This window comes from Meleagris gallopavo, chromosome 1, assembly GCF_905368555.1.
Source record: "Meleagris gallopavo chromosome 1, MGAL_WU_HG_1.1, whole genome shotgun sequence".
NCBI classification, from domain to species: Eukaryota; Metazoa; Chordata; class Aves; order Galliformes; family Phasianidae; genus Meleagris; species Meleagris gallopavo.
In genome coordinates, this window is record NC_139404.1 from 50,110,266 (window position 1) to 50,132,889 (window position 22,624).

The 22,624-nt window shown below is 54.8% G+C and overlaps 3 protein-coding genes across 5 annotated transcripts; all 3 read left to right on the forward strand.

Annotated features, from left to right (window-relative positions):
* Nucleotides 1–1,208: 1,208 nt before the first annotated feature.
* On the forward strand, nucleotides 1,209–5,528 carry DNAL4 (dynein axonemal light chain 4). 2 transcript variants are annotated; one of them, XM_003202286.4, is made up of 4 exons: nucleotides 1,209–1,331; nucleotides 2,112–2,318; nucleotides 3,098–3,181; nucleotides 4,384–5,528. In XM_003202286.4, the coding sequence occupies exons 2-4, from the start codon at nucleotides 2,247–2,249 to the stop codon at nucleotides 4,546–4,548; spliced, it is 321 nt and encodes a 106-aa protein (XP_003202334.2). In that variant the 5' UTR covers nucleotides 1,209–1,331; nucleotides 2,112–2,246; the 3' UTR covers nucleotides 4,549–5,528. The 2 variants fall into 2 exon arrangements, with proteins under 2 accessions (XP_003202334.2, XP_010709192.1); XM_010710890.4 differs by lacking the exon at nucleotides 1,209–1,331 and adding an exon at nucleotides 1,391–1,704.
* A 145-nt stretch (nucleotides 5,529–5,673) lies between these two features.
* Nucleotides 5,674–13,827, forward strand: LOC100542306 (extracellular serine/threonine protein kinase FAM20C-like). Its single transcript, XM_085226294.1, has 11 exons — nucleotides 5,674–7,793; nucleotides 8,479–10,004; nucleotides 11,009–11,184; nucleotides 11,261–11,339; nucleotides 11,641–11,733; nucleotides 12,001–12,116; nucleotides 12,319–12,499; nucleotides 12,595–12,704; nucleotides 13,097–13,178; nucleotides 13,313–13,372; nucleotides 13,450–13,827. Exons 2-11 carry the CDS (start codon nucleotides 9,526–9,528, stop codon nucleotides 13,682–13,684), a joined length of 1,611 nt encoding a protein of 536 aa, XP_085082420.1. The 5' UTR covers nucleotides 5,674–7,793; nucleotides 8,479–9,525; the 3' UTR covers nucleotides 13,685–13,827.
* Nucleotides 13,828–14,957: 1,130 nt separating this feature from the next.
* Nucleotides 14,958–22,348, forward strand: SUN2 (Sad1 and UNC84 domain containing 2). 2 transcript variants are annotated; one of them, XM_085226267.1, is made up of 18 exons: nucleotides 14,958–15,068; nucleotides 15,399–15,532; nucleotides 15,817–15,977; nucleotides 16,092–16,226; nucleotides 16,590–16,685; nucleotides 16,952–17,045; nucleotides 17,125–17,195; nucleotides 17,345–17,469; nucleotides 17,662–17,877; nucleotides 17,957–18,034; nucleotides 18,115–18,158; nucleotides 18,278–18,443; nucleotides 18,555–18,776; nucleotides 19,352–19,436; nucleotides 19,519–19,634; nucleotides 19,790–19,957; nucleotides 20,047–20,139; nucleotides 20,437–22,348. In XM_085226267.1, exons 2-18 carry the CDS (start codon nucleotides 15,420–15,422, stop codon nucleotides 20,548–20,550), a joined length of 2,097 nt encoding a protein of 698 aa, XP_085082393.1. In that variant the 5' UTR covers nucleotides 14,958–15,068; nucleotides 15,399–15,419; the 3' UTR covers nucleotides 20,551–22,348. The 2 variants fall into 2 exon arrangements, 1 of the variants encoding a protein (XP_085082393.1); XR_014883924.1 differs by lacking the exon at nucleotides 20,437–22,348 and having other exon boundaries at nucleotides 19,794–19,957.
* The last annotated feature ends 276 nt before the right edge of the window (nucleotides 22,349–22,624 follow it).

Sequence of the window (22,624 nt, forward strand, 5' to 3'; positions counted from 1 at the left end):
TGGAAAGAGTGGTCCTTGAGAGCAGCCCTGTGGAGAAGGACCTGGGGGTCTTGGTGGAAGAAAAGCTTAACATGAGCCAGCAGTGTGTGCCCTTGAAGCTCAGAAGGCAAATGGTATCCTGGGCTCCATCAGAAGAGGGGTGGCCAGCAGGGACAGGGAGGTGATTGTCCCCCTCTACTCTGCTCTTGTGAGGCCCCATCTGGAGTACTGTGTCCAGGTCTGGAGCCCCCAGAAAGACAAGGAGCTGTTGGAGAGGGTCCAGAGGAGAGCCATGAAAATGATCAGGGGACTGGAGCACCTCCCCTACAAAGACAGGCTGAGGGAGCTGGGCTTGTTCAGCCTGGAGAAAAGAAGGCTGTGGGGTGACCTCATTGCAGCCTTTCAGTACCTAAAGGGAGCCTACAGACAGGAGGAGAATCAACTCTTTGAAAGGGTAGATAGCAGCAGGACAAGGGGAAATGGTTTTAAGTTGGGGGAGAGAAGATTTAGGTTGGATGTCAGGGGGAAGTTCTTTACAGAGAGAGTGGTGAGGTGCTGGAACAGGCTGCCCAGAGAGGCTGTGGGTGCCCCGTCCCTGGAGGTGTTCAAGGCCAGATTGGATGGGGCCCTGAGCAGCCTGAGTCTAGTATTAAATTGGTGGCCCTGCATGTGGCGGGGGGGGGGGGGGGGGGTTGGAGATTCATGATCCTTGAGGTCCCTTCCAACCCTGGCCATTCTGTGATTCTGTGATTCTGCCAGGTCCTGATGAGGTGGAAGTAGGCCTCTGCTACAAGGTAACAGTGATAGGATGAGAAGGAATAGCTCAAGTTGCACCAGGGGAGGTTCAGGTTGGATATTAGGAAAGATTTATTCTCCATAAGAGCGGTGCTGCAGTGGCACAGGCTGCCCAGGGAGGTGGTGCAGTCACCATCCCTGGAGGTGATCCAGAGCCGTGTGGATGTGGCACTGAGGGATGTGGTCAGTGGGCATGGTGGGGATGGGCTGGTGGTTGGGCTGGATGATTTATGTCTTTCCGACCTAAATGTGTCTGTGATTCTACTTAAAACTAAAGGCGGAACCACATCCCGAAGGCACCACGGCCTTCCCGTTAACGACGCCCCGCATTGAAGCCGCTCCCCGCCCCCACCCCCAGGCGGTGGCACAGCACAGGCACGCCACGGACACCCCACGCCGCGCGGCCCCAAGCCCCCTTCGCCAGTAGGGTGAGCCGGGCGGCCCGCTGGCAGCCAATGGGCGGCGGGGAGGCGGGGCTTCCGGCGGCGGTTGCTAAGACAGCCGGAGCTCTTCCTTAGCAACCGGTGCGGGCCGCGGCGGCGGCGGTGGCGGTGTAGGTGAGGCCACGCTCCGCTCCCGGCCCTCTTTTCCTCCCTCCCGGCGCCGCTCTTCGGGCTCAGGAGCCACGCGGCCGGGGCTGTGGAGTGCTTTCCCGAGCCGCCCCAGCCAGGCTGCCCTCAGACCATCTCCCCGCCCCGTGGAAGTGCAGCGTGCCAGGGCGGCGGCTTGAGGATAGCGCCGTGTGACTTCCCTGCTTCCTCTGGGCGGGAGGGGAGGCACCTCGCTGTGAGCGAGAGAGTCTGAGCAGGCCGCAGTGGAATGCTCGGAGTTGGCTGGGCTGCCGTGCCTAGGCTATGGTTGGCTGATTGGCCTGAAGCAGCGGCCTGGTACTTTCCTATACAGGAATCCCCAGCTGCCAAATACCTCGGGGTGAGAATAGCGAGTGCCCGAAAGAGGGCTGAGATGTTCTGTTGAACGTTCTACCCGGATCCTGTTCCTCAAATACACGTGCACTTTGTGGTGTACCAGATCGGTAGTGGTTGATGGCCTCTCGTTGCTTGTGGGAAGCGTTGCCCTGACTTGGCACGTCCCTCAAACTGGGCTGGTGCTTCTGGGAGGTGCTGCCATCCTGAAGCTTATGGGAAATGATACATTTTTAAAATTTGTTTGCGTTAATGTGCTGTGAGAGCTCTCTGATTGCATGGAGTGTGAAGAAGTTAGTGATACAGTGAGTAAGTGGGGGTAGGGGCAGCATTCTTGTAATAGTTTTTGCCTTCCATTTTAATGCAAAGCTTTCTTCTTGTCTTCTATTTGTTGTTTGTTTATTTCTTTTTAAGCGGTGTCCTCTGGGCCAAGAAGCTTCCCCTTCTGCTGATCCTCAGAGCCACACTCCCTGAGCCATCTGCACTGCAGGGCCTTGCTGAGCTCCTTCCCAGCCCCCTGCCCCTTCACGGGGTCACTGGGGAAAGACCATGGCTGACACTGGGGAGGGGAAGAAGGAGGAAGCTGATTATAAAAGGCTGCACAGCTTTCCGCTGATTAGGGTAAGAAGGAAAATGAGTTATGTGTTTAGCAGTGTTACAGGTATGCAGTGCTACCTTTGTTCTTCCCCACCTTCCAAAATAAGATTTCTCCCACTGGCAGCTGCTGTGGGAGCTGTGCTGTACCCTAGCTGTTCTCTATAGGGATTTCAGTCACCACCATTTCTTCTGCCTGTCCGTCAGGCAAGGAAATCAGTCAGCATGGCACAAAGCAATCATCTAATGTTCCACACATGCTGCCTTCGAAGCCCTCTGCTCATGTTGCTAGATACAACTTGTTTTTATTCTGTTTAGAGGAGCCAGGAATAAACAATCTTAGCCAGCCAGATAACAGAAAAGACTGTGTAATTTAGACTTCTGTTATGCTTATAGCCATAATTAAGGATGGTTGAAGCAGTACTGTCTTTCTCTTCATCTTAGTACTGAAAAATTAGCAACAGCATTTATCTCCTCCTTTAAGCTGTGCTTACTTTTATGCTAGTCTTAAATTTGGAAGAGAACAATTCTGCATGGACTGGGACAAAGGAAAGAATGGGCAGACAGTAAAGTAATAAGCCATTTTCATATTAATCATTCTAATGCTTGGTATTCTGACAAGCCTGTATCACTGATAATGTTCTGCTTTAAGCTAACACTGAATGTCACGTGGAGTAGCTGCCTTGTGTCCGTGCCAGCAGCCTGGGCTCTGTGACAGCGTGGGCAACATAAGGGCTGTTTTCTGTTGTCTTGTGTCTAGCCTTTATTTTTCTGCTTAGTTCCTCTTTCTTGTTTGCTCTTTGCAGCACACAGACATGCCGGAGGAGATGCGCGTAGAGGCCATGGAGCTGTGTGTCACAGCATGTGAGAAATATGCCACAAACAATGAGGTATGAGCTGAATCCATCAGGCCAACCTTTTGTTGCTGCAGCTCAAGGAATCTGCAGGAGCAGGGCTGGAGCTGTAGGGCACAGTAGAATCACATACTGACAGATTACTCAGTTTCTGTACTGAGCAGGGGCAGAAAGAGACAGCTTGGCTAGATCTCAGATTTAGTTGCTTTTGTGAGTGAGATCTGTGCTAGCTGTTTGCTTTCATGCAGGAAGCAAAGATGAGTCACAGAGCGATGCCGCCTCACAAACCTTATCTCCTTCCTTCTCTGTGAGCTTCCTCTCTGTTCATAAAATGTCCTGTCTGTCCTGAGGGCCTGTGTCAGAACTGTGTGAGAGTGGCCTGTTCCAAAATGTGGGTCCATTTGTCAGTGTTGAGCAAGGTCATCCCCATCAGGGCAGGGAGGAGACTCTTATTTTGGAACCGAGCAAATTAAGCTCTTCGAACCTTTAGGTACAGTCTGTTCAGTCTTCCCTGTCAGCTTTCAGCCTCTTGAATGAAATTACTGAGAACACGTAGATGGGGTGTGATGGAGGAGTTACAGTCTTTTGAAATATTACCCTCGTCTTTGAGGTAGAAAGATGAATGAGAACACACTTGCTCAATGGGCAGGGCACAGATTGCTTGTGCTAGAGGAGCTCTGTGCTGGAGTGAGGCAAAGCTACAGAGCAGGAGATTCCTTCTGTCCCCTCGTGCCTGAGACAACAAGTGTCACTGCAAAATCTTCTGTTCTCCTTTTCTAGACCTAACAGGGTATGATCTTAGAGAAGCAAGCCTTCTAAAAGTCAGCCTAGTTTCATTGTTTTGGTAATTAGCTGGAAAAATATATATATAAATGGACTCATGTAAAAATAGCTACAGCTTAGTGACCTGAATCTCCTACCATGCTCAGTGTGCCCAGCATAACTCCACCACCATCAAAAACAGAGCTCTTGCTTCTCTCTCAGACTGTGTGAATGAGAAAAATGCCTGCTAGATGTAGTTGTTTAATTTCTCCTAGCTGCTGTGTTAGAGGCTGCTGCAAACAGTAAGCTGCTTTAGCCTTTGGCACAGCCCTGAGGAGCTTCCAGTTTGCTCAGTGCAGCTGCTATACCTGTTGCCCGTGGCTTCAGTACTTTATTAGAGAAGAATAGCAGGGGGATGTTTGCACGGAAACTTGCTACTTGCTGTGTCTCACCCTACACTCTCCTTCGTTCTCCAGAGTGCTGCCAAGATGATCAAAGAGATGATGGACAAGAAATTTGGGTCCTCCTGGCACGTGGTGATTGGGGAAGGGTTTGGCTTTGAGATCACTCACGAGGTGAAGAATCTGCTGTACATGTTCTTTGGTGGCAGCCTGGCTGTGTGTGTCTGGAAGTGCTCCTGACATCTGGCTGGGTCCCAGACTCGCAGCATACAGGAGATTTCTTCCTTCACAGATTTTGTACAATGTGGAGGTGGGGCTTTATTTTTAATAGTTAAAACATCGAGATTTCTTTCCATACTGACGTAACAGTTCCATGGGATGCATATATTTGGGGGGTGTGTGTGTATAACTTGCTAAGCCTGTCCTCGCTCATGGAATTTCTGATCTGTCTGTGGCTCTTTCTTTCTTGTTTGAGCTTAAAGAAGAAAGAGGTGTTTAAATAGGTAATCTCATGACACACCATGCAGCACCACTATGAGGGGGAAGAGGAGGAGAAAAGGTGCTATCTAGTCCTAAGTTTTCTCCTCCCACTTGTTCTACATTGTGTCCTCTCTTCTCTGCCTCCCTGGCTATGTGTGGTATGGTTCTGACCAGTGCCTCTTTCCTCCCTATTAACAGCACCACCTTCTTGTCTTCTAAATGACCATGCAGAGCTGGCTGTGTCAAGGGTGTCCCTTTGGGTTGTCCGTGGAGGTGTTAGCTGTGGGGGATTAGGCTTGTTTTACCCTTTTCTGCTTGATTTGGGAGGACAGCTGAGCTGCCTGGACGTAGGAGGCTGCTATGCAAGCTACCCCCTCCTCTCTCACCCACTGCATGCTGAGATGGCATTGAAACACAGGCGGCTGTCGATGCCTGGGGAGTGGGTGAGAACTCTTCGTACAGCTTGAATGCCTCCCTGTCAGTTCCTGGGGGTGTTGCAAGTGCTGTGTACTTTCAGCATCTTGTTTGGAGGCTGGTAGGGGAAGGAGGTGCCATGTGAGATATCACTTGGTCATCAGAAACCTAACGTCCTTTTGGACTTGCTTTTTTAGCCTGTTTCTTCTTTTAAAGCTGTCAGTGTTGGAGGATGGAGTGAACGTAATTGTATGTTACGTATATGGCTTATTTATATAAATCTGGGGAACTGTGTTTTTTACAATAAAAAAAAGTAGTAAATTGTCCTTTTCTGTGTTTGTTCTAAAATAAAAACCCAATGTGGTGGATGAAAAAGAGAAGTAGTTCAGGAAACATGGAAGTAAGCAAGGAATGATGCAGCTCAGGCAACAGCTGATGGCGGGTACACACCCTGCTTCCTTCCTGGGTGACTCCAAGGGAGCAGAAAAGCACTCTCATCTTTCCCATTCAATTCCTTTTGTTGCTGCAAGCCTGCTGAGGAAGGTTGCCACATCCATGGTGCTGCTGACCCAAGGAGTAGCATCAAGGGAGTGTACCTGCGTCCTCTGCCCAGCCAGCATGCATCTGCTCTGACCTTTGGGGTCTGGCATTTGTGACTTCTATGATTTTTCAGACTTTGCTCTGAGAAAGCCACCAACAGTGCCACTGGCAGCTCATGTTTTATGAGAGGCCATACTTGAGTACATAGTTCAATTCCAAAGGACTTTTCTGCATTAGGGCCTGCAGTGGATCAAACGTGAGGGGTTTTCCATTAGCCTTAGTTCCTTCTCCGGATCTCAGTGTTATGATAGAGGTGTCTTTCTGCCATTTCAGTATGTCAGGAACTCTTCTGCAAGGCAGGAATTGGAGTAATGTAAGACCACTGGAAATCATTTCAATTTTGCACCATCTGTGCTGGCTGGGCCCCACATCCTGTCACGTAATTCTTTACTGATCAAGTGGAAGGAACTTGTAAGGTAGTGGGGAGGACACAAAACTGGAACCATATCTGCCAGGTGCCAGGATCATTGTGCAGTCTGGAAGACTCCAAACCCTATGAGCTTCCTGTTGGTGTGATTACTCTGTCTCGCTCCAGCTGGCTGACTTTAAATGAAAATAGCACTATTGACTGGCACTTGCTGCAGCTGGCAGGGGGAAAAGCTGGTTTTCTGTTCCAAGACTTTCCACCTCTTTTATGTTTGGATGCACATCCAGAGGAAAAGGTAAAGTTGCCATCTTTGGAATGCCCTGTGCTCGCTGGAGCATGATGATACCTTCAGCCATACCACGGTCTCCTTAATTGTCCTTCTTTCACACTAATGAATAATTAACTGCTGTGTGCATGTCCACAGACAGGCTGGTCATGGGCATCTCTGTGGGGTCATGCTGACCTGCAGATGTTCCTAGGAAGAGGGAGCTGCTTACCTCAGCATGCAATCTCTTGGCCTTACTACCAGCCTGTTATCAGTTTGGCCACCAGCTGACCAAAGCTAATGTCTCTGTGACCTGCATTTGCAATAGGCAAACGCTGACCAGTCCCCAGCATCCTCAGAGCACAAGCACACAAACAAATCGAGGTGAGCTAGGTGTGAATTTGCAGCAAGTCAGCTCCTACACTGCAACTCCTCCAAGGTAAGCAAGTGCAAGGTGGCTCACAGGAGAGTGCCATGCTATTTTTGTTTCCAAGGGCAACAGCCCTCCCACAAGAACTTACCACAAAAAGCCACCCCATTTCTGAATGCCTGTTATATGTGAAAGCATAATCCTCAACTTTCCAAAATTCAGCTGTGTGCGTCAAGGCCTGCAAGCAAGGACTTGGTAGGTTCAGCTTTCCTGCTTGTTGCAAGTTGAGTCATGCTGCACTGACTCCTGTGTGCTACAAGAAACTCCCACCCTCCTTTTGCTGTGGAACTAGAGCACAGTTTGGGGCTTTTGCTATGCAACTGGAGCACTTTGGGGCATGCCTGTAATTCACATGGCAGTAAGGTTCATGGATTGGAGATGGTCCCTTCTTGTTCCACGTTATCCTGCAAGTAACCACTCTGCCACTGATGCTTTGGAGCCTAAAAATGCTTCTGACTCTAAAACTGCCATCTCTTGGTGAAGGTTTTTTACCTTAAAAGTTTTTTAACAGAAATCTGGGGAGGTTGGCACTGAATGTCTAACTATTGTTTTTTCCTCTCCGTATTGTGTCTTGCCACCCGGGTGTCGCTGCTACTGCCATCAAAGCATCGAAGTGAGTCAGACGTGGAAAAGGAGTTGAAAAGCTCAGAGTGATACATCGGCGCCAGTCAGAATGACCCTTTCTATCCGTCCATCCCAGCAAGCCAGTGTGCAGTGGTAGCAGCTCAGAGGGCTGTGCTCATGACTTCATCCTTCCCTGCTGAGGGGAGATGGGGAACATCGTTATCGGCTGTCGGTCTGCATGGCGGGGAGTCCGCACTCTGTGCCAGCAATGGAAATGTCCTTGGGTGTAGGGCTCCTCCTCCATCCCAAAGGTGACTGGGCCCTGCTGAGAAGGGGTGAAGAAGCTGGAAAAATGGAGGAAAGAGGTGCAAATTCAATCGCTTCTCTGTGATGATGTCATGGCAACGAGGTGCACTGATGTGCTGTCACGCAATCAGGGCAGGCTTTGAAGCTCCCCAGCTCTTCCCCGTTGTTGTAGGCTCACGTCTGGCTTTCTGAAAAATCTTTTGGTTAATATTTAATGCCAGCATTGAAGTGCAAAGGGTGGCGAGCATCCCACCTATTCCCCTTTCCTCTACATTCCAATTTGATGCTAAATTAGAGTTGGGGAGCGGGGAGGATTATGATTTACCATAGCATGGGGACAGGTCTCCTGGTCAGAAGGATGGCTTCAACCCATAGTGGGGAAAAAAGGCTGCGGGCTCTGTGCTGGTGTCCCCATGCATCCAGCAGCCCTGGTAGCTCAGCAGGAAGGAGCTACCTACATCACAGACCTGTCCCAATCTGGCTCTGAGATGCGGGAAGGATGCCTTTGTCACCCTACCTCCCTGCAAGCCAAGTTTGGAGCTGATGCTGGGCCACTGGAAGGAGCAGGGGGTCTCCGTCTCCCTTTGCTCTCCCAGAGCTGGCTTTGGAATAAAGGAATCCATGGCCCCTCTCCCAGAGCTGAGTCCAGCTCCTTTGATGCAAGTAGTTAGCACATGTTTTTATTGGCTTTTTTTTTTTTTCCCCACTAAGCAATGACCTAACGATCCTGTGTTCCGACCACAGCCTCTCCTAGGCGCCTTCTTTCCAAAACGTGCATCCAGACCGGATCCAGCAAACCTCCCGGTGCAAGACGCCGTGTTCCCTTCCCCAAGGAAGCCATCTGCTCCCCTCCACCCGGCTCCTTCTGCACGGCTTGCAGCTCGTCAACTCTGTGGGAAGCTCTGCTCCCGACGGCCATGCTGTTTGCGCGTGGCAGGGGGAAGGAAATGCGGTGCTGGCTGGATCTGGGGCTGCTGGCAGTGTCAGCTGGAGGCGGTTTCCAAGCAACTGTTGTGCCGCGGGACACGGAGAGCCAGGAACACCATATTCCTGCTGCCTGTGTGGGCTGGACGGAGCCAGCACGGGGCTGGTGTGGAGAGCAGCACGAGTGAGAGGGTAGCGTAGGGCCATGGCACTGAAGGAGGTCTCCAGACCTGCTCCTCATCTGCCTGCCTCCAGCAAGTGGACAGCGTGATGTATGGGATTTCACGTGTCCTCTGCATCTTCTGGGAAATTAAAAAGGGTAAAATTGCTCCAGCTGCTGTTTTATCCTATTTATTTTACCCACTGATGGGCAGTTGCATACAAGCATCCTTGAATAGATGGATGGGAGCAAAACTGGATGACGAGTGCATGGATATAACAATGGTGGGAGCACAGCAGATAGGACGGAGCTGGGGAGTGGGGCAGAAGTATGCAAACAAGGAGTGAAAGCAATGGGAGCTGGGCAGGGAGAAGCCCAAAGAGATGGGACAGTGCAGGGCACCTGTTTGATTGCCAGCGTGCGGATTATCTGTGACAGTCTCTGTCCCCAAACCCACCTGCAGCTATTGATTTGGAACTTGCCCTGTTCATGCTAACCTTGGCACTGCTAGCTCGTCCCTTATAAATCCTGCTGCAGCTCCTACCCCTCTCTCTGTCCTGCCACCAGAGTCTTCCCACAGCTCTGCTTTTTGCTGCGATGTTTTAGATGCAGGACAACTCTCCCTGATTTCTGCCTAGAGGAGACGGGGCAGTGGATGCACTGACTCTCCTTACCCCGTGTGGGTGCCTGCCCCTTGGCAAGGAAGGATGCGGCGCCAGCTGCAGACACTTGTCCAAAGGAAGTTTAAAGTCCTCCTCCTCCTGCTGCTGCTCCTGGCCTTTCTGCTGCATGTAACGACGGACTTGGCTCTCCCTGAGAGTCACAGGCTCTGCAGCTGCGATGCAAAAGCACCAAAAGCCATGGGTACCCCCACAGGCAGCCCTTTGCTGGCCAACCTTGAAAAGCTGAGCCTGCGCATCCTCCAGGACTTCAGTGGCAGCAACGGTTCCTTGGAGAAAAGCTCCCAGCCGCAGGGAGCAGGGCCACGGGGAAAGGATGGGGACGTGGGAATCCGGCACCAGCATGGAGACGTCAGTCCAGCAGGGGCCAAGGGATCCAAGCTGGCTGCGCTCTTTGAGCATCCCCTTTATAACATCCCGTTGCCGGAGGTGAAGGACAAAGACAAGCTGTTTGTCGTCAATCCCATGGAAAAGTTCAGCCTATGGAACAGTGGGAGCGATGAATGGTGAGGAGTGGGCTGGTCTGGGGGGATGAGTGAAGGTGCTTGAGGGGACACATGGCAGGGAGCAAACAAATTATTTCCTTGCTTGGCTCAGCATCCCACCTGAATAGCCCCCGTGCCTCAGATCTTATCTCAGCCCCGTTTCCAGGCTGCTGCCCGGGGAGCTGTAGGGAGCCTCCTGCCCATGTGGCACATGGTGAAGTCCAAGGGGAGGCCTGAATTATTCACACTGTTATGTATGATATCTTCTAGGTCATCTCCTCCTCTCCTTACCCAGCTCTGGGCTCTCACTGTAAATTTCTGTGGGAACTCCCCAGTGCAGACTTCTGACCAGTTTGATCCCCCTCTTTCACCCACTTCATGTTGAAAATGCAAAACCCCAAATGTCAGCTGGCTCTTGACATGAGACCACGGCAGCCCCGTGTTTCTCAGGGCACTTTCTGACCTCTTTAGGCTCTGCTGGGTGATGAGCTCACCACTGCTGGGTGCCTATTTTTGTCCCTGCACTACTAACCTCTAATTAGAAGGGAAGATATTAATGGAGATACCATGGGTAATACACAGCAGATTCCTTATGGAAAGCACACCTTCCAGAGGTGAAAATACTAAGATGGGGGGACTAGATAACCCAAATCCATCCCACAGAGAAGCCAGGGGGTGCCATGGATCTGGTCAGGGGGAGTCAGTTGCAGGTGGGAGCTCAGGATGCTGCTGGGAAGCATTCTTTTATGGATGTTTTGTGTTCCCCTTTAACTGTGCATAGCTGATTGCACACCTGGGAGCTGATCCCCTGGGTGAAATCAGCTGGAAATTGAGGACCAGCTGGGAGACCATGGGGACTTTCTGTGGGGGACACAAAGGTGGCCATCAGCTGCCAAGGGGACCTGCCCTAGGGGCTTCTGTCACCACCCAGGCCTTGTGCTGGTTCTTCCCAGAAAGGGCCTGGGAACAACACCCCATCCCAACTAAATGTTGTTGTTGGGGTGGTGGTGGCTTTTGGGCTGCAGGGTCAGCAGCAGTAAAGCCGAGATGGTCCTCCCGACAGGGAAGACAGCCTACGACACCTACCCTGCCTGGCTCAAGTTCCACGTCGGCATCAACCGCTACGAGCTGTACCCACGCAGGGACCCCCTGATGCCCACCCTCCTGCAGGACCTGGCCACCATGAAGATTGTTAGCTCGGGTATTCACCCCTACCCACACCCCTATCCCATTGGCCTCCCCAGCAGGCCCAGTCACACTCGTGTGCCCCCTTCCAGTGCAGAAGTCTGGCGGTACCCAGCTGAAGCTCATCATGACCTTCCCGAACTACGGGCAGGCCCTCTTCAAACCCATGAAGTGAGTAGAGCTTGACTTCAGCCCCAGTGCTGGAGACCCCTTCCCCTTACTGCTGGCAGCAGGCTTGGTGCAGCTTGTGATGGGGTAGTGACCTCCAGTGGTGGGAAAGAGAAGATGATCCATGAGGACCACTTCCCAGCCCTTGTCCCAGTGGGATTTGGGGCCGACCACGCAGCAGGGTACACCTGTGCCTGGTCACGTCTCGGTGGCCCCATGGACACAGCACAAGGGGTGGTTTGGGAACAAGCAGGAGGTGATCCATTCTTTGGCCACCATCCCTGCCCTCCCCAAATCTTCTCAGGCAGAGCAGGGACCAAGAGACCCCCGCTGACTTCTTCTACTTCTCAGACTTTGAGCGGCACAATGCGGAGATTGCAGCCTTTCACCTGGACAGGTGAGTTCTTGTGTGGCCCGCACCCAAAAAGGGGCCTCAGCCCTTGGGGGCTGCCCTGTGCTTGGTGGAAAACACAGCCAAAAATCTTCCCTCTGGGGCCTGTAACCTCCCAGCAAAGTTCACATCCAACCCTGGCAAAGAAACGGCTCCTTCAGCCACCTCTTCCTCCTCTATTGCAAGGACGCCTGCATCTCATGGCGCTTGTACTAACTGGGTGTAAAAAAATGGCTCCACTGGCAAGAAATTGTGCTGAGTTTTGTGTTTTAGGATCCTGGATTTCCGACGAATCCCACCGGTTTCTGGTCGCTTGGTGAATATAACAAAGGAGATCCGGGACATCACGACTGATAAGAAACTGGCCAAGACTTTCTTCATCTCCCCAGGTGTGCTCCTGCTAACCTTTGGCTCTCACACAAGGGCAGGCACCCATCTGGGGATGACTTCAGCTGCCACCGCGTCCCCATCTATGGAGATGGTTCTGAAGAAGAGTCACCATGCTATTCATTGCTTTATGCATGTGGCATGGTGAGAAGCTTCATCTGGTTCTTGTTCAGTCATCAGCCTGTGCTTTGTCCCTCATGCCAGCGGGCAACGTCTGCTTCTACGGGGAGTGCTCCTACTACTGCTCCACTGAGCACGCTCTGTGCGGCAAGCCGGACCAGCTGGAGGGCTCCATGGCAGTCCTGCTGCCTGACAAAGCTCTGGCCAAGCGTCGCTCCTGGCGCAGCCCCTGGCGCCGCTCCTACCACAAGAGCAAGAAGGCTGAGTGAGCTGGGACTTGGGGGGACACAAAAGGACTCGAGGAGCAGGGGAGGCCCTGTGGTCGCTCTCATGTACCCGTTGTCCATTCTTTGCCTGAAGGTGGGAGCTGGACCCCAACTACTGCACCCAGGTGCGCCGGACGCCGCCCTATGACAGTGGTCATCGCCTCCTTGACCTCATCGACATGGCAGTACTTGATTTCCTCATGGGTGAGTGCATCCCTCCAGTTTCTCCTCACTTTCCAGTAGCTGATGGGAAAGGCTATGGTCAGGCTTTGCACCGTGAAGGCACTCTGCCTGCTTGTCCCCATGGCCTGGTCCCCACCCGATGGCATGTTTGGGACTGAATAACTGGTGGCATGTTGCATACATTGAGTCATAGAATTGTTTGAGTTGGAAAGGACCCTTAAAGGTCATCTAGTCCAACTCTCCTGCAATGAATGACATGAGTGAGGCTGCTTTGCCCTGTACCATCACAATGTTGGGGTGCTTGTCTACTGCCAAAACTCAGCACAGGATGACATTGTGCAGGAGTAGGCATGGTGCCATGCTGGTACCCATCCCAGCATCCCACTGCTGCCATCCTCTCCTCACCCTTTCAGGCAACATGGACCGGCACCACTATGAGACCTTTGAGAAATTTGGGAACGACACCTTCTTGCTTCACCTGGACAATGGCCGCGGGTAGGAGAGAGGGGAGCACCCAACCACCTTAAATGGACAGAGCTGAGGCTGAGGGATGCCAAAAGTCAAAATGAGAGCCAGCGCAGGGTGATGCTACGCACACCCCAATGCCAATCCTTGGGTTTCTCCCTCAGCTTCGGCACGCACTCTCGTGATGAGATGTCCATCCTGGCGCCGCTCCAGCAGTGCTGCAGGTAAGCGGCTCCCACCACCCATGTTCCCACTGGGGAAAACCCACCCTGATGCCAGGCTCTCTCCTCCGTATCGGCAGCATCAAGAAGTCCACCTACCTGCGGCTGAGGCTGCTGGCCACTGAGCCCTACCGCTTGAGCGATCTGATGCGGGAAGCACTGGCTGCCGACCGCCTGGCACCTGTCCTGGCCGAGCCCCACCTGCAGGCATTGGACCGGCGCCTGGGCAAGGTGCTGGCGGCTGTGGGACGCTGCCTAGCCACAGCAGCACAGCCCCACCAGGTGCTGGTGGATGACATAGGGTCGTGGCTGTGACACGGGGACGGTGATGTGGTGTGATGGCAGTCGTCACCCTGGGAAGAGCTTGGAGTGCGTGGTATTGGATGATGCAAGGGGAGACGGGCGGGTGCGCGCGTTATTTAAATAAATAGGTCGGCCTTGTGGAGAAAACATGATTTGGGATCCCGGCCAATGGGGCTGTTTTTCCAGTCCCAGATTCACGTGGCATGCTGGTATGGCCATCCCTCCAAATCCTTTTATAATGAGAGAAAGACTTTTCATAGGATCACAGAATGGTTGGTTATGGAAAGGACCACAAAGCCCACCCAGTCCCACCCCGTGCTGCGGGCAGGGCTGCCACCCACCAGCTCAGGCTGCCCAGGGCCCCATCCAACCTGGCCTTGAACCTCCAGGGATGGGGCACCCACAGCTCACTGAGCAGCCCATGCCGGTGCCTCACTGAGTCATGTATTTCCACCCAAGACCTAACCTAAATCTCCTCTCTTTTAGTTTAAAGCCGTTCCCCCTCATCCTGTGCAAAAAGCTGGTCCCCTTTCCTGCAGTCAGTCCCTCTCTAGCCTTTCCCCAACCCACAGTTAATGGGGCCTTTGGTGAGCTTCCACGTGGTTCACCCAACCCACAATGCTCATCCCTGCCCACGCTCTTCCCACACCCACCCAAAAATCCCAGCGGGCGCCGCGTCCCTCACGCAGAGGTGGCTTTGAGATCCACACCGGGCCCAGCACCATATATAGTGCCCTGCTCCCGGTTTATCCACTAATCCTGGCCGGGGTTAATCCGCGGTGGGTTTGCGTCAGCTGGGACAGGTGCTGTGGGACAGGGGCTTCGTGCCCCATGGTTGGGATGAGTGGTGGGGATGGGTCCCTAGGGTGGCGGCGGGGGCACGAGGTGTTCCCAGGACACGGTACAGAAAGAAGCAAGTTGGGCGAATTGGTCGCTAATGAGCTATGGGGAAGAGGGGGGAAGGAAGCGGCTAATGGGGCCTGGGAACGGCAAGGGGAGATTGAGGCTAGAATTAATGGGCTGGAAGGAGAGGGGGAAAAAAAGAAGAAAAAAAAAAGAAACAAAAAACAAAGAAACAAGGGACAAAAAACCCAAGAACTTAAAAAAAAAAAAAAAGGGGGGGGGGGGGAGGGAGGGAGGGAGAAAAAAAATAGCAGACAAAGGCGCGCTGTGTGCACCGCACACGCGGACGCTCCGAGCGCAACGCTGCGCCTCGGGGGACCCCCCCGTCCTCCCCCCCGGAGCTACCGGGGCGGAGCATTGGGGCTGGGCGGGAGCCGGGGGGGGGGGGAAAGGAGGGGGAGGAGGAGGAGCTGGGGGGCCGCGTCTTGCAAAACAAAAGGGAGAGGAGCGGCGCGGGGAGCGGGCGGCTCCGCGGCTGTCCTCTGGCTCTGCGGTGGGTTCCGGGGGAGGGATGGGGGGGGTCCTGGGTATCGTGGGGTGGAGTATGGGGGGTTGTGGGAGTGAAGAGGTCTTGAGGCATGGGGGGGTACTGGGTGGGGTGGGAGGAGTCCCGCTCGTGTCTCGGTCGTGGGGCTGCCTGGACCAGCGTGGGGGGGGCATAAAGGGACAGCGCAGCTGTCACTGCCCCGTGAGCAGGTGCCCCTGGGTGCGCTCGGGTTGGCCTTATGCGTCCCTCGGCACGAGGTACTTAGGGGTGTCCCCGAGCGTGGCTGCTCCTCCCCCTCACCCCCCATAACACTGTCCCCCCCCGTGTGCCCACCAGGTGAGCCGCTGTCCCCTCGCCATGTCGCGCCGCAGCCTGCGCCTCGTCACCTCACGCCTCTATCCAGAGGATGAGGACGGCACCAGCTCCCTGCTGGGCGGCCCGCAGCTGCCCTTCAAAGAGAGCACCGCCAGGTTCGGGGGTACCGCAGGGACGGGGGGGGGAGGGGGGAGGCGGGTTCATGCTTTTGGCACCCAGCACTTTGGGCCCGATGGCGGGAGGGAGAGAAGCCCTGCGAGCGCCGTGCCGGAAAACCGCAGCGGTGTAAGCGGAAGCGGGGCCGGGGGCTCCCCACCTTTCGGGGTTTCGCAAAGCAGCGGTTGCCGAGCATCCTCCCAGCCCTGCAGCGCTCCCGGTGCCGGCATCGTAGCCGTGCCTCCGCTATGTGACGCCGATCGGCTGGTTCTCATCCCGGCAGGACGGCGACGAGGAGGAAATCAAGCGGCACCAAGCGGCTGTCGCCCGGCCCCAGCACCCAGACCTCCTATTACAGCGAGTCTTTGGTGAGCGAGTCCTACCTGGGGGGCAGCCGGGGGCTGGCCGCGCTGGATGATGCTCTGGATGGCAGCACTTACTGGGGTGAGACTGTCCTCCCGTGACATCTGTCACCTCAACCCCTTGGGGCATCCCAGTTGTTTTGGAGTGGCTGTTTTCTGAGCTGTTTCTATGGGATTTTTTGGGGTGGGTAAGCAGGCAGGGAGCTCTCCACCAGGAGGAGAAGGGATACAGGGGACACGGAGTCCAGCAAAGTCAACGGGCTGCTGGAGAGCCGAACTTATGACACCTACGCCTCCTCCTCGGGGTACTCCTCAGAAGACGACTATGCAGGTAGGAATGCGGTGGTAGGATGCTGGGGACCACAGAGTCTCAGTCCCTATATCAAACCCAGGGATGTGGATTCCATTCCGTATCTCCTCACGTAGAATCCCAGAATCATTAAGGTTGGGGAACACCTCTAGGATTATCTAATCAACCATCAGCCCATCCCCACCATGCCCACTGACCACGTCCCTCAGTGCCACATCCACACGGTTCTGGAACACCTCCAGGGACGGTGGCTGCACCACCTCTCTGGGCAGCCTGTGCCACTGCAGCACTACTTTTTCTGAGAATAATTTTTTCCTTATATCCAACCTGAACCTCACAAGGCGTAACTCAAAACTGTTACCTCTTGTCCTTATCTCCCTCCAGGACAGCTCTACTCTGCCCACAGCAGCTCGGGGTCAGGGCTGAGGACCGCTGCCTCTAGGGTTGGCTCCTTCCTGTGGCAGGTGTTCACTGCACCAGGTGAGTGAGGGCCTGAGGGGGAAGGGGTTTCTCTCCTCTGCACACTTGTCCCATGCCCGTGTGGAGGTTTGTTTTCCTACAGGGCTGCTTTGCTCTCATGCCAACTTGCTGTCGATCATGTAGCAGTTGGTTTCTTCCACGTCTTGCAAATCTGAGGCAGGGAGGGAAGGGAATGCTGCATGCATGGATTGTCTTCCTCCAGAGAGCAGCCCTGGAGGCAGAGGGGATGTCCTGGGGTTCCTCTGAGCCTGCTTGTCCTCCTCCAGCCCGATTTGTGGGATGGCTCCTGTCCTGTATAGCCACCGCCTGGCACCATGTCACTGGAAGGGCTCCCCAACTACAGCGCGTCCCCCTGTCCAGGTGAGTGGGATCCCAGCCCCAGGAGTATCCCACCACTGCAGGACACAGCCCATAGCCCTCTTTCTTCCCCACTGCGCAGGCGCTACCCGCGGCTGAAGAAGTCCCTGTGGTTGCTGCTGCTCCTCTTGCTCCTTGCTGCAGTCGCTTATGGTGAGCCCACTACTGTCCCCTCATTCCACTGTGATACGATGCTGGAGCGCCATTGTCCCCGTGCTGGGATGGCAGTGAGCTCAGTGCTTGTGGCTCCTGTTCCCCATCACCATTTCACTGTTGAACCATCTCATCCCCCGCGTGCCCAGGTGCGTGGTACCTGTACCCATATGGCCTGTCAGCACACAGCCTCCCCACCTTCTCATGGTGGGGAGCGGGACGCTTCTCCTCCTCAGACGTGCCCGGGGCACGGGACATGACTGCACTGGACCAGGTACAAACTGGTTGCCTTTGGGGTGGAATGGCTGGGGCCAGACACCCAAGGGAGCTCTGTGCCCATGGGTGCAGCCCCTAAAGTTTGGTACATCCCAAAGATGGAGGAAGGGGAAGCAGTAATGGGGCACAACCACTCACATAGACCCGCAAGGCCCACGGGGGCTGCATGGCATTCTCTTTCCCATCACAGGGGCTGCGAGGAGAGCAGCAGCTCCTGGCCCGTTTCCAGTCCCTGGAGAAGCGTTTTGAGGCACTGGAGGCTGCGGTGTCACGCTGGGAGCTGGGGGTGGCCGGGGGTGAACCCCCACCGACGGGAGACATGCTGGGCCTGTTGGAAGGGCTGTTGGATCGCCGTCAGGCCAGCATGGAGGAGCGGCTGCGCAGTGACATGACCGGGCACCTCCAGGTGAGGGGAGCAGGGTGGTGCGGGCACGGGGATGTGATGGAATGGGTTCTGATGTCCCCATCTCATCCTTGTCCCGCAGGGTGAGCTGGACGCCCTGCGGACGCAGCTGCAGGCTGATGTGGATAAACGTCTGGGGAAGATGGCGCAGGCCTCGCAGGTGAGTGATGTGCACCCTGTGGGGGTCCTTGGGGCTGGTGGGCAGCATTCATGTGGACTCTTGTGCCTTTGTGCTGGCAGGAGATGGAGGCCCGTCTGCAGGAGCTGAATGCAGAGTGGCAGAGGTATTGTTGCTCAGTGTGGGGAGAAACTCCACTGCTTAGGGTGGGGTAGGCTTCAGCCTGGCATTTTGGGGCATTTGGTGGTGCTTGGTGGCATTTCTCTTGTTGTGCTGGTGGCACAGGTCGGTGCAGGAGGAACTGCAGGGCCACTGGCAGCGGGCGACGGGTGAGCTGCAGCGGGAGGTGTCAGCACTGAGGAGGGAGCTGGCAGGGCTGCGCTCAGACCAGGAGGCTGTGAGCAAGCATCTGGAGGCTGTGCTGGAGCAGATCAAGGCAACAAGGGCTGATGTAAGTCCAGGACGTCCTCCCTTTTAGAGACCCTCACCCCCACCCAGGGCCCTATTTGAGGTAGAGGTGAGTGTCTCTGCCCCACAGCTGAGCCCTGTGCCACACTTCCAGGTGGAAGCACAGATGCCAGCATGGATCAGCCGCTTCCTGGCACAGCCCCGGCAGGACGACAGCACGGCCGGGCTGCTGCTCCAGCGGGAGGACTTACAGGCAGAGCTGCATGCACTGGAGCTCCGGATCCTCGCCCAAATGCGGGAGGAGCGTGGGCTGGCAGCACGGGACAGCATTGGTGTGGCCCTGCGGCAGGGGGGAGCCGGGGGGGTGACAGAAGAGGTGAGTGATGGCTGAGCACTGGGGACATGGGTGGGGATTCCGTGGAGCTTGCAAACAAACGGGGTCACCTTGTTTGCCCTGTCCCTAGCAGCACTGCTGAGTCATTTGGGGCAAAATGTTGCAGCAGGATGACAGCGGAGGAAAAAATGAGCCTGTTTGCTTTGGAAATATTTGTTGGCAGCTCCCTGTGGAGGGAGGGAGGTATCACACAGGACTAGCGTTCCCCTCACCCTGTACAGGCTCTGTGCACGTGGTGACATTGGGACGCTGAGCTTTAGGATCAGCTCCGGGGGCACTGTATGGCCTTGGGCCTGGTCCATGTCCCCCTCCTCATCCACCAGCACTGGGAAGGGTGAGCCCAGTCAGCCCAGGCACTGCCCCTTCCTTGCACAGCACTTCTTGTCCCGGGTATTTTTAGCAGCCTCTAATGAGGCTTTGCAGCCAAGTGCACGCCTGCTCCTTTTTGCTGCAGTGATTCATCACTGCCTGTCCCGTGAGAAGGTCCCTGACCCCGTGGGTTGGAGGAGGGGACAGGACTCCATGGCTCTGACCAGGCCTCTGTTTACCCCCCACAGCAAGTGCACCTCATCGTGGACCAAGCACTGAAGCGCTACAGTGAGGACCGCGTAGGGATGGTCGACTATGCCCTGGAGTCAGCAGGCAGGTGGCAAAGGGGTGAGTTGGAGGTAGCCAGGGAATGCTGGCACTCTGCTTTACCCCTGTGCTCCTCTCCCTTTGCCAGGGGCCAGCGTCATCAACACCCGCTGCTCTGAAACTTATGAGACAAAGACAGCACTGCTGAGCCTGTTTGGGATCCCTCTGTGGTATCACTCACAGTCCCCACGCGTCATCCTGCAGGTGGGCACTGAGAGTGGGTTGAGAGCCCCAGGGTGATGCAGAGCTCACACTGGGCACAGTGGCTGGGCTGTCATTGATGGGAGAAAAAACGGTGCTGATGGTGATAATGTCAATTCTGATACCTAAGAGCTGGCATTCCTTTTCTGTGCGCGTAGCCAGATGTCAACCCCGGGAACTGCTGGGCCTTCCGTGGCTCCCAGGGCTTTGCTGTCATCCGCCTCTCCAGCCTCATCCACCCCACAGCCGTGACACTGGAGCACGTTCCCAAAGCACTGTCACCCCAGGGAACTATCCCCAGTGCCCCTAAGGACTTCACTGTCTATGTGAGTAGGGTTGTAGTGGGAGACTGGAGGATGGGTTGCACCTTCATGGCCCCCATTCCCCATTCCTGTCTCTTTCCTGTTCCCTGTAGGGCCTGAAAGAGGAGCGAGAGGAGGAGGGCCTTCTCCTGGGGCGCTTCACCTACAACCAGGATGGTGACCCCATCCAAACATTCTACTTCAAGGTGAGGCACAGCGGTGGTGGTGGAACACGGGAACATGGGAACATGGGAAGGAAGTTGAGTGATGGTGTTGGATGTGGGGAGGTCATGGGGTCCCTCTGTCCTCAGAGCCTTCAGTGAAGTGGGGCAGGGGCTAATGTCCACCTTAAGCCTTTCATTGGGAGGCCGTCTTGCACATATCTTCTCCGTGGAGATCTCCAGCACCTACCTGGGCTTGACCCTGGGCACCCTGCTGGACCCAGAGGTCCCGTCCAACCCAACCATCCCGTGGTTCTGTGACACATCTCTCCTGTCCCCAAGGGTGACGACGTGGGCGCCTTCCAGCTGGTGGAGCTGCGTGTGCTGAGCAACTGGGGCCACCCCGAGTACACCTGCATCTACCGCTTCCGCGTGCACGGGGAGCCGGCGCTCTGACCTCCCTGCTGCCAGACAGGGCCGTCCTGGGATGCAGGAGGTTGCACTGCCCTTCGCCTGCGCTGCTGCTTGCGGAGGAAAGGACTTTTTGCCTGCAGGGGGGTGAGGCGAGGACATCCTGCGCGGGTGGCTCTCGGTGCGTTTCGGACACTTCTGACTTCTGAAGCTCATTTTTTTTCTATTGGGGCTGCGCCGTCTCCTTTCTGGTGGCACATATAAGCTTCCCACAGCTGGGAAGGAGGGAACTCCGTGATGCGCTGGGGCACCGTGCAGCGTGGTGCTCCCCTCTGTGTTTCTCAAGATCTTAAGGACCTCAAACCCTTCGATGCTGGGCAGGCAGAGGGGACATGAGACAGTGTTAATTGAGTATTGTAAAAGTAAAGGTTTGGGGGCAGCTAGAGGGGAGAAACGTGGCAGGTGTGGGCTTCAAAGCCAGTCCTGGGCTGAGGTCCATGCACTTGGACCAACAACTGTGTTGGGTCCCAGTGTTGCTCGGGTTCCCCATGCGTGGGGCTGCCTGTCCTGCTTGCTAAGCTTGAGGATGCTACGTTCAAACCTCGCCTGCTTCCCCTTTTGGATTTGCTCTGCTGTTTTTTTTTTTTTTTTTTTTAAGGGGTGGGACTGTTTTCCAATTAGGATGTCAAGGATTTTTTTTTTTTTTTTTGTATTAACAACAGAAAAAAACTTTTTCCAAGCAATTTCTACTTACATGAAGGTGGGGCTGTGACATGATACCACTGGAGCGAGCGGCTTCGCTTGGCACAAGGATGCACACACTGTAGGACAAGCTGCAATAATAGGAGCACAGCTGGGGCTATGCTGGACGGGGGCTGGATGGGGCCCCACACCAGGTGCCAGCAGGACATCCTCCGAGCTCACTTTCCCACTGGCACACGTGTATAGAGGCAGCTGCTGCTGGGAGCTGTTGTCCTGGGTACCATTTCTCCCATCTGGTTTGTGGGGTGGGCCATCTGATTTGTGGGGTGGAGGAGGCTCACTGAACCCCACAGGGCCCCCCAGCTTCAGTTTACAGCTCAGCTTATGCTCTGGGGTAGTGTTTCTAACAACCACATTTGTCTTGCGTTTAGTTTGCAAATAATAGTATAAGCTGCAGGGCTTGCCTGTGGTGTTTGTGCCCTGTAGGATGCTGGCATCATCCTCCCAGGTGCTGAGCACTGATCCCTGCTCTGGGAGAGGCAAGGGGCAGATAGAAGGGCACAGGGCTATCAGCCCCAGGGGATCGGGACGATGCTGTCCCCATCTCCAATCACGTAAAATGGCCGGATGGGGTCAGGAGGCCCTGCTGTTTGGGGAAAACAGCCCCTCAGCCAGGGCACTGGGGAGAGAAATAGATTTGCTCCTATATTGAGCATAGAGCTTCAACTTTTGGCATCCGCAGCCTGAGTTATTTTAAGTTTGGCTGCAGCTGCCTGCGAGTGGTGACGCTGGTGAGCACCCAGACCTGTCCTGTGTTTATATGAATGAGAAACAGAGTGGAGATGCAGCTCTTCTCTGTATTAGGGCTGTCCATCTGCTGGAGGAAATGCCGTAACTGCAGGGCTGGAGATCCGCTCTTTACTCCACTCTCCTCTGTTCTCCCCCCTCGCTCTCAGTTTGCCCCATTGCAGTGTTACAGACCCACCCTGCGCCAATGGACTGTTACAGGCAGGAGATGTACTTAATGCTGTAGCCTGCTGCAAATGCTGCACTGTTTTGTTCATTGTATTTTTTAATCAACAGATTGTAATTTATGCCTATGCAAAGAAGACCAAGACAAATAAATTATATCAAAACTGCCGAGAGGTGGTTGGTTGGTTGGTGTGTTGGCAGGTGGGAATGAGATGCAGCAAGGTGAGAGCATCATAGCTGTAGCTGTTGTGTAGTCTTATACCCAATTCTTATTTTCCAGCTGCCATACTACATCCAGGCATGGAGGTTTACCCAACACCTCCTCTTACAGACCCGAACTCCTTGGGATGCTTAAGCTGAAGCCTGCAGCCTTGCTTGCTGCCTTCTAGCAATGCCACGGCTCTGTGCTGTGCCCATGACCTGAGGCTGCCCCAGCCTTGGTTCT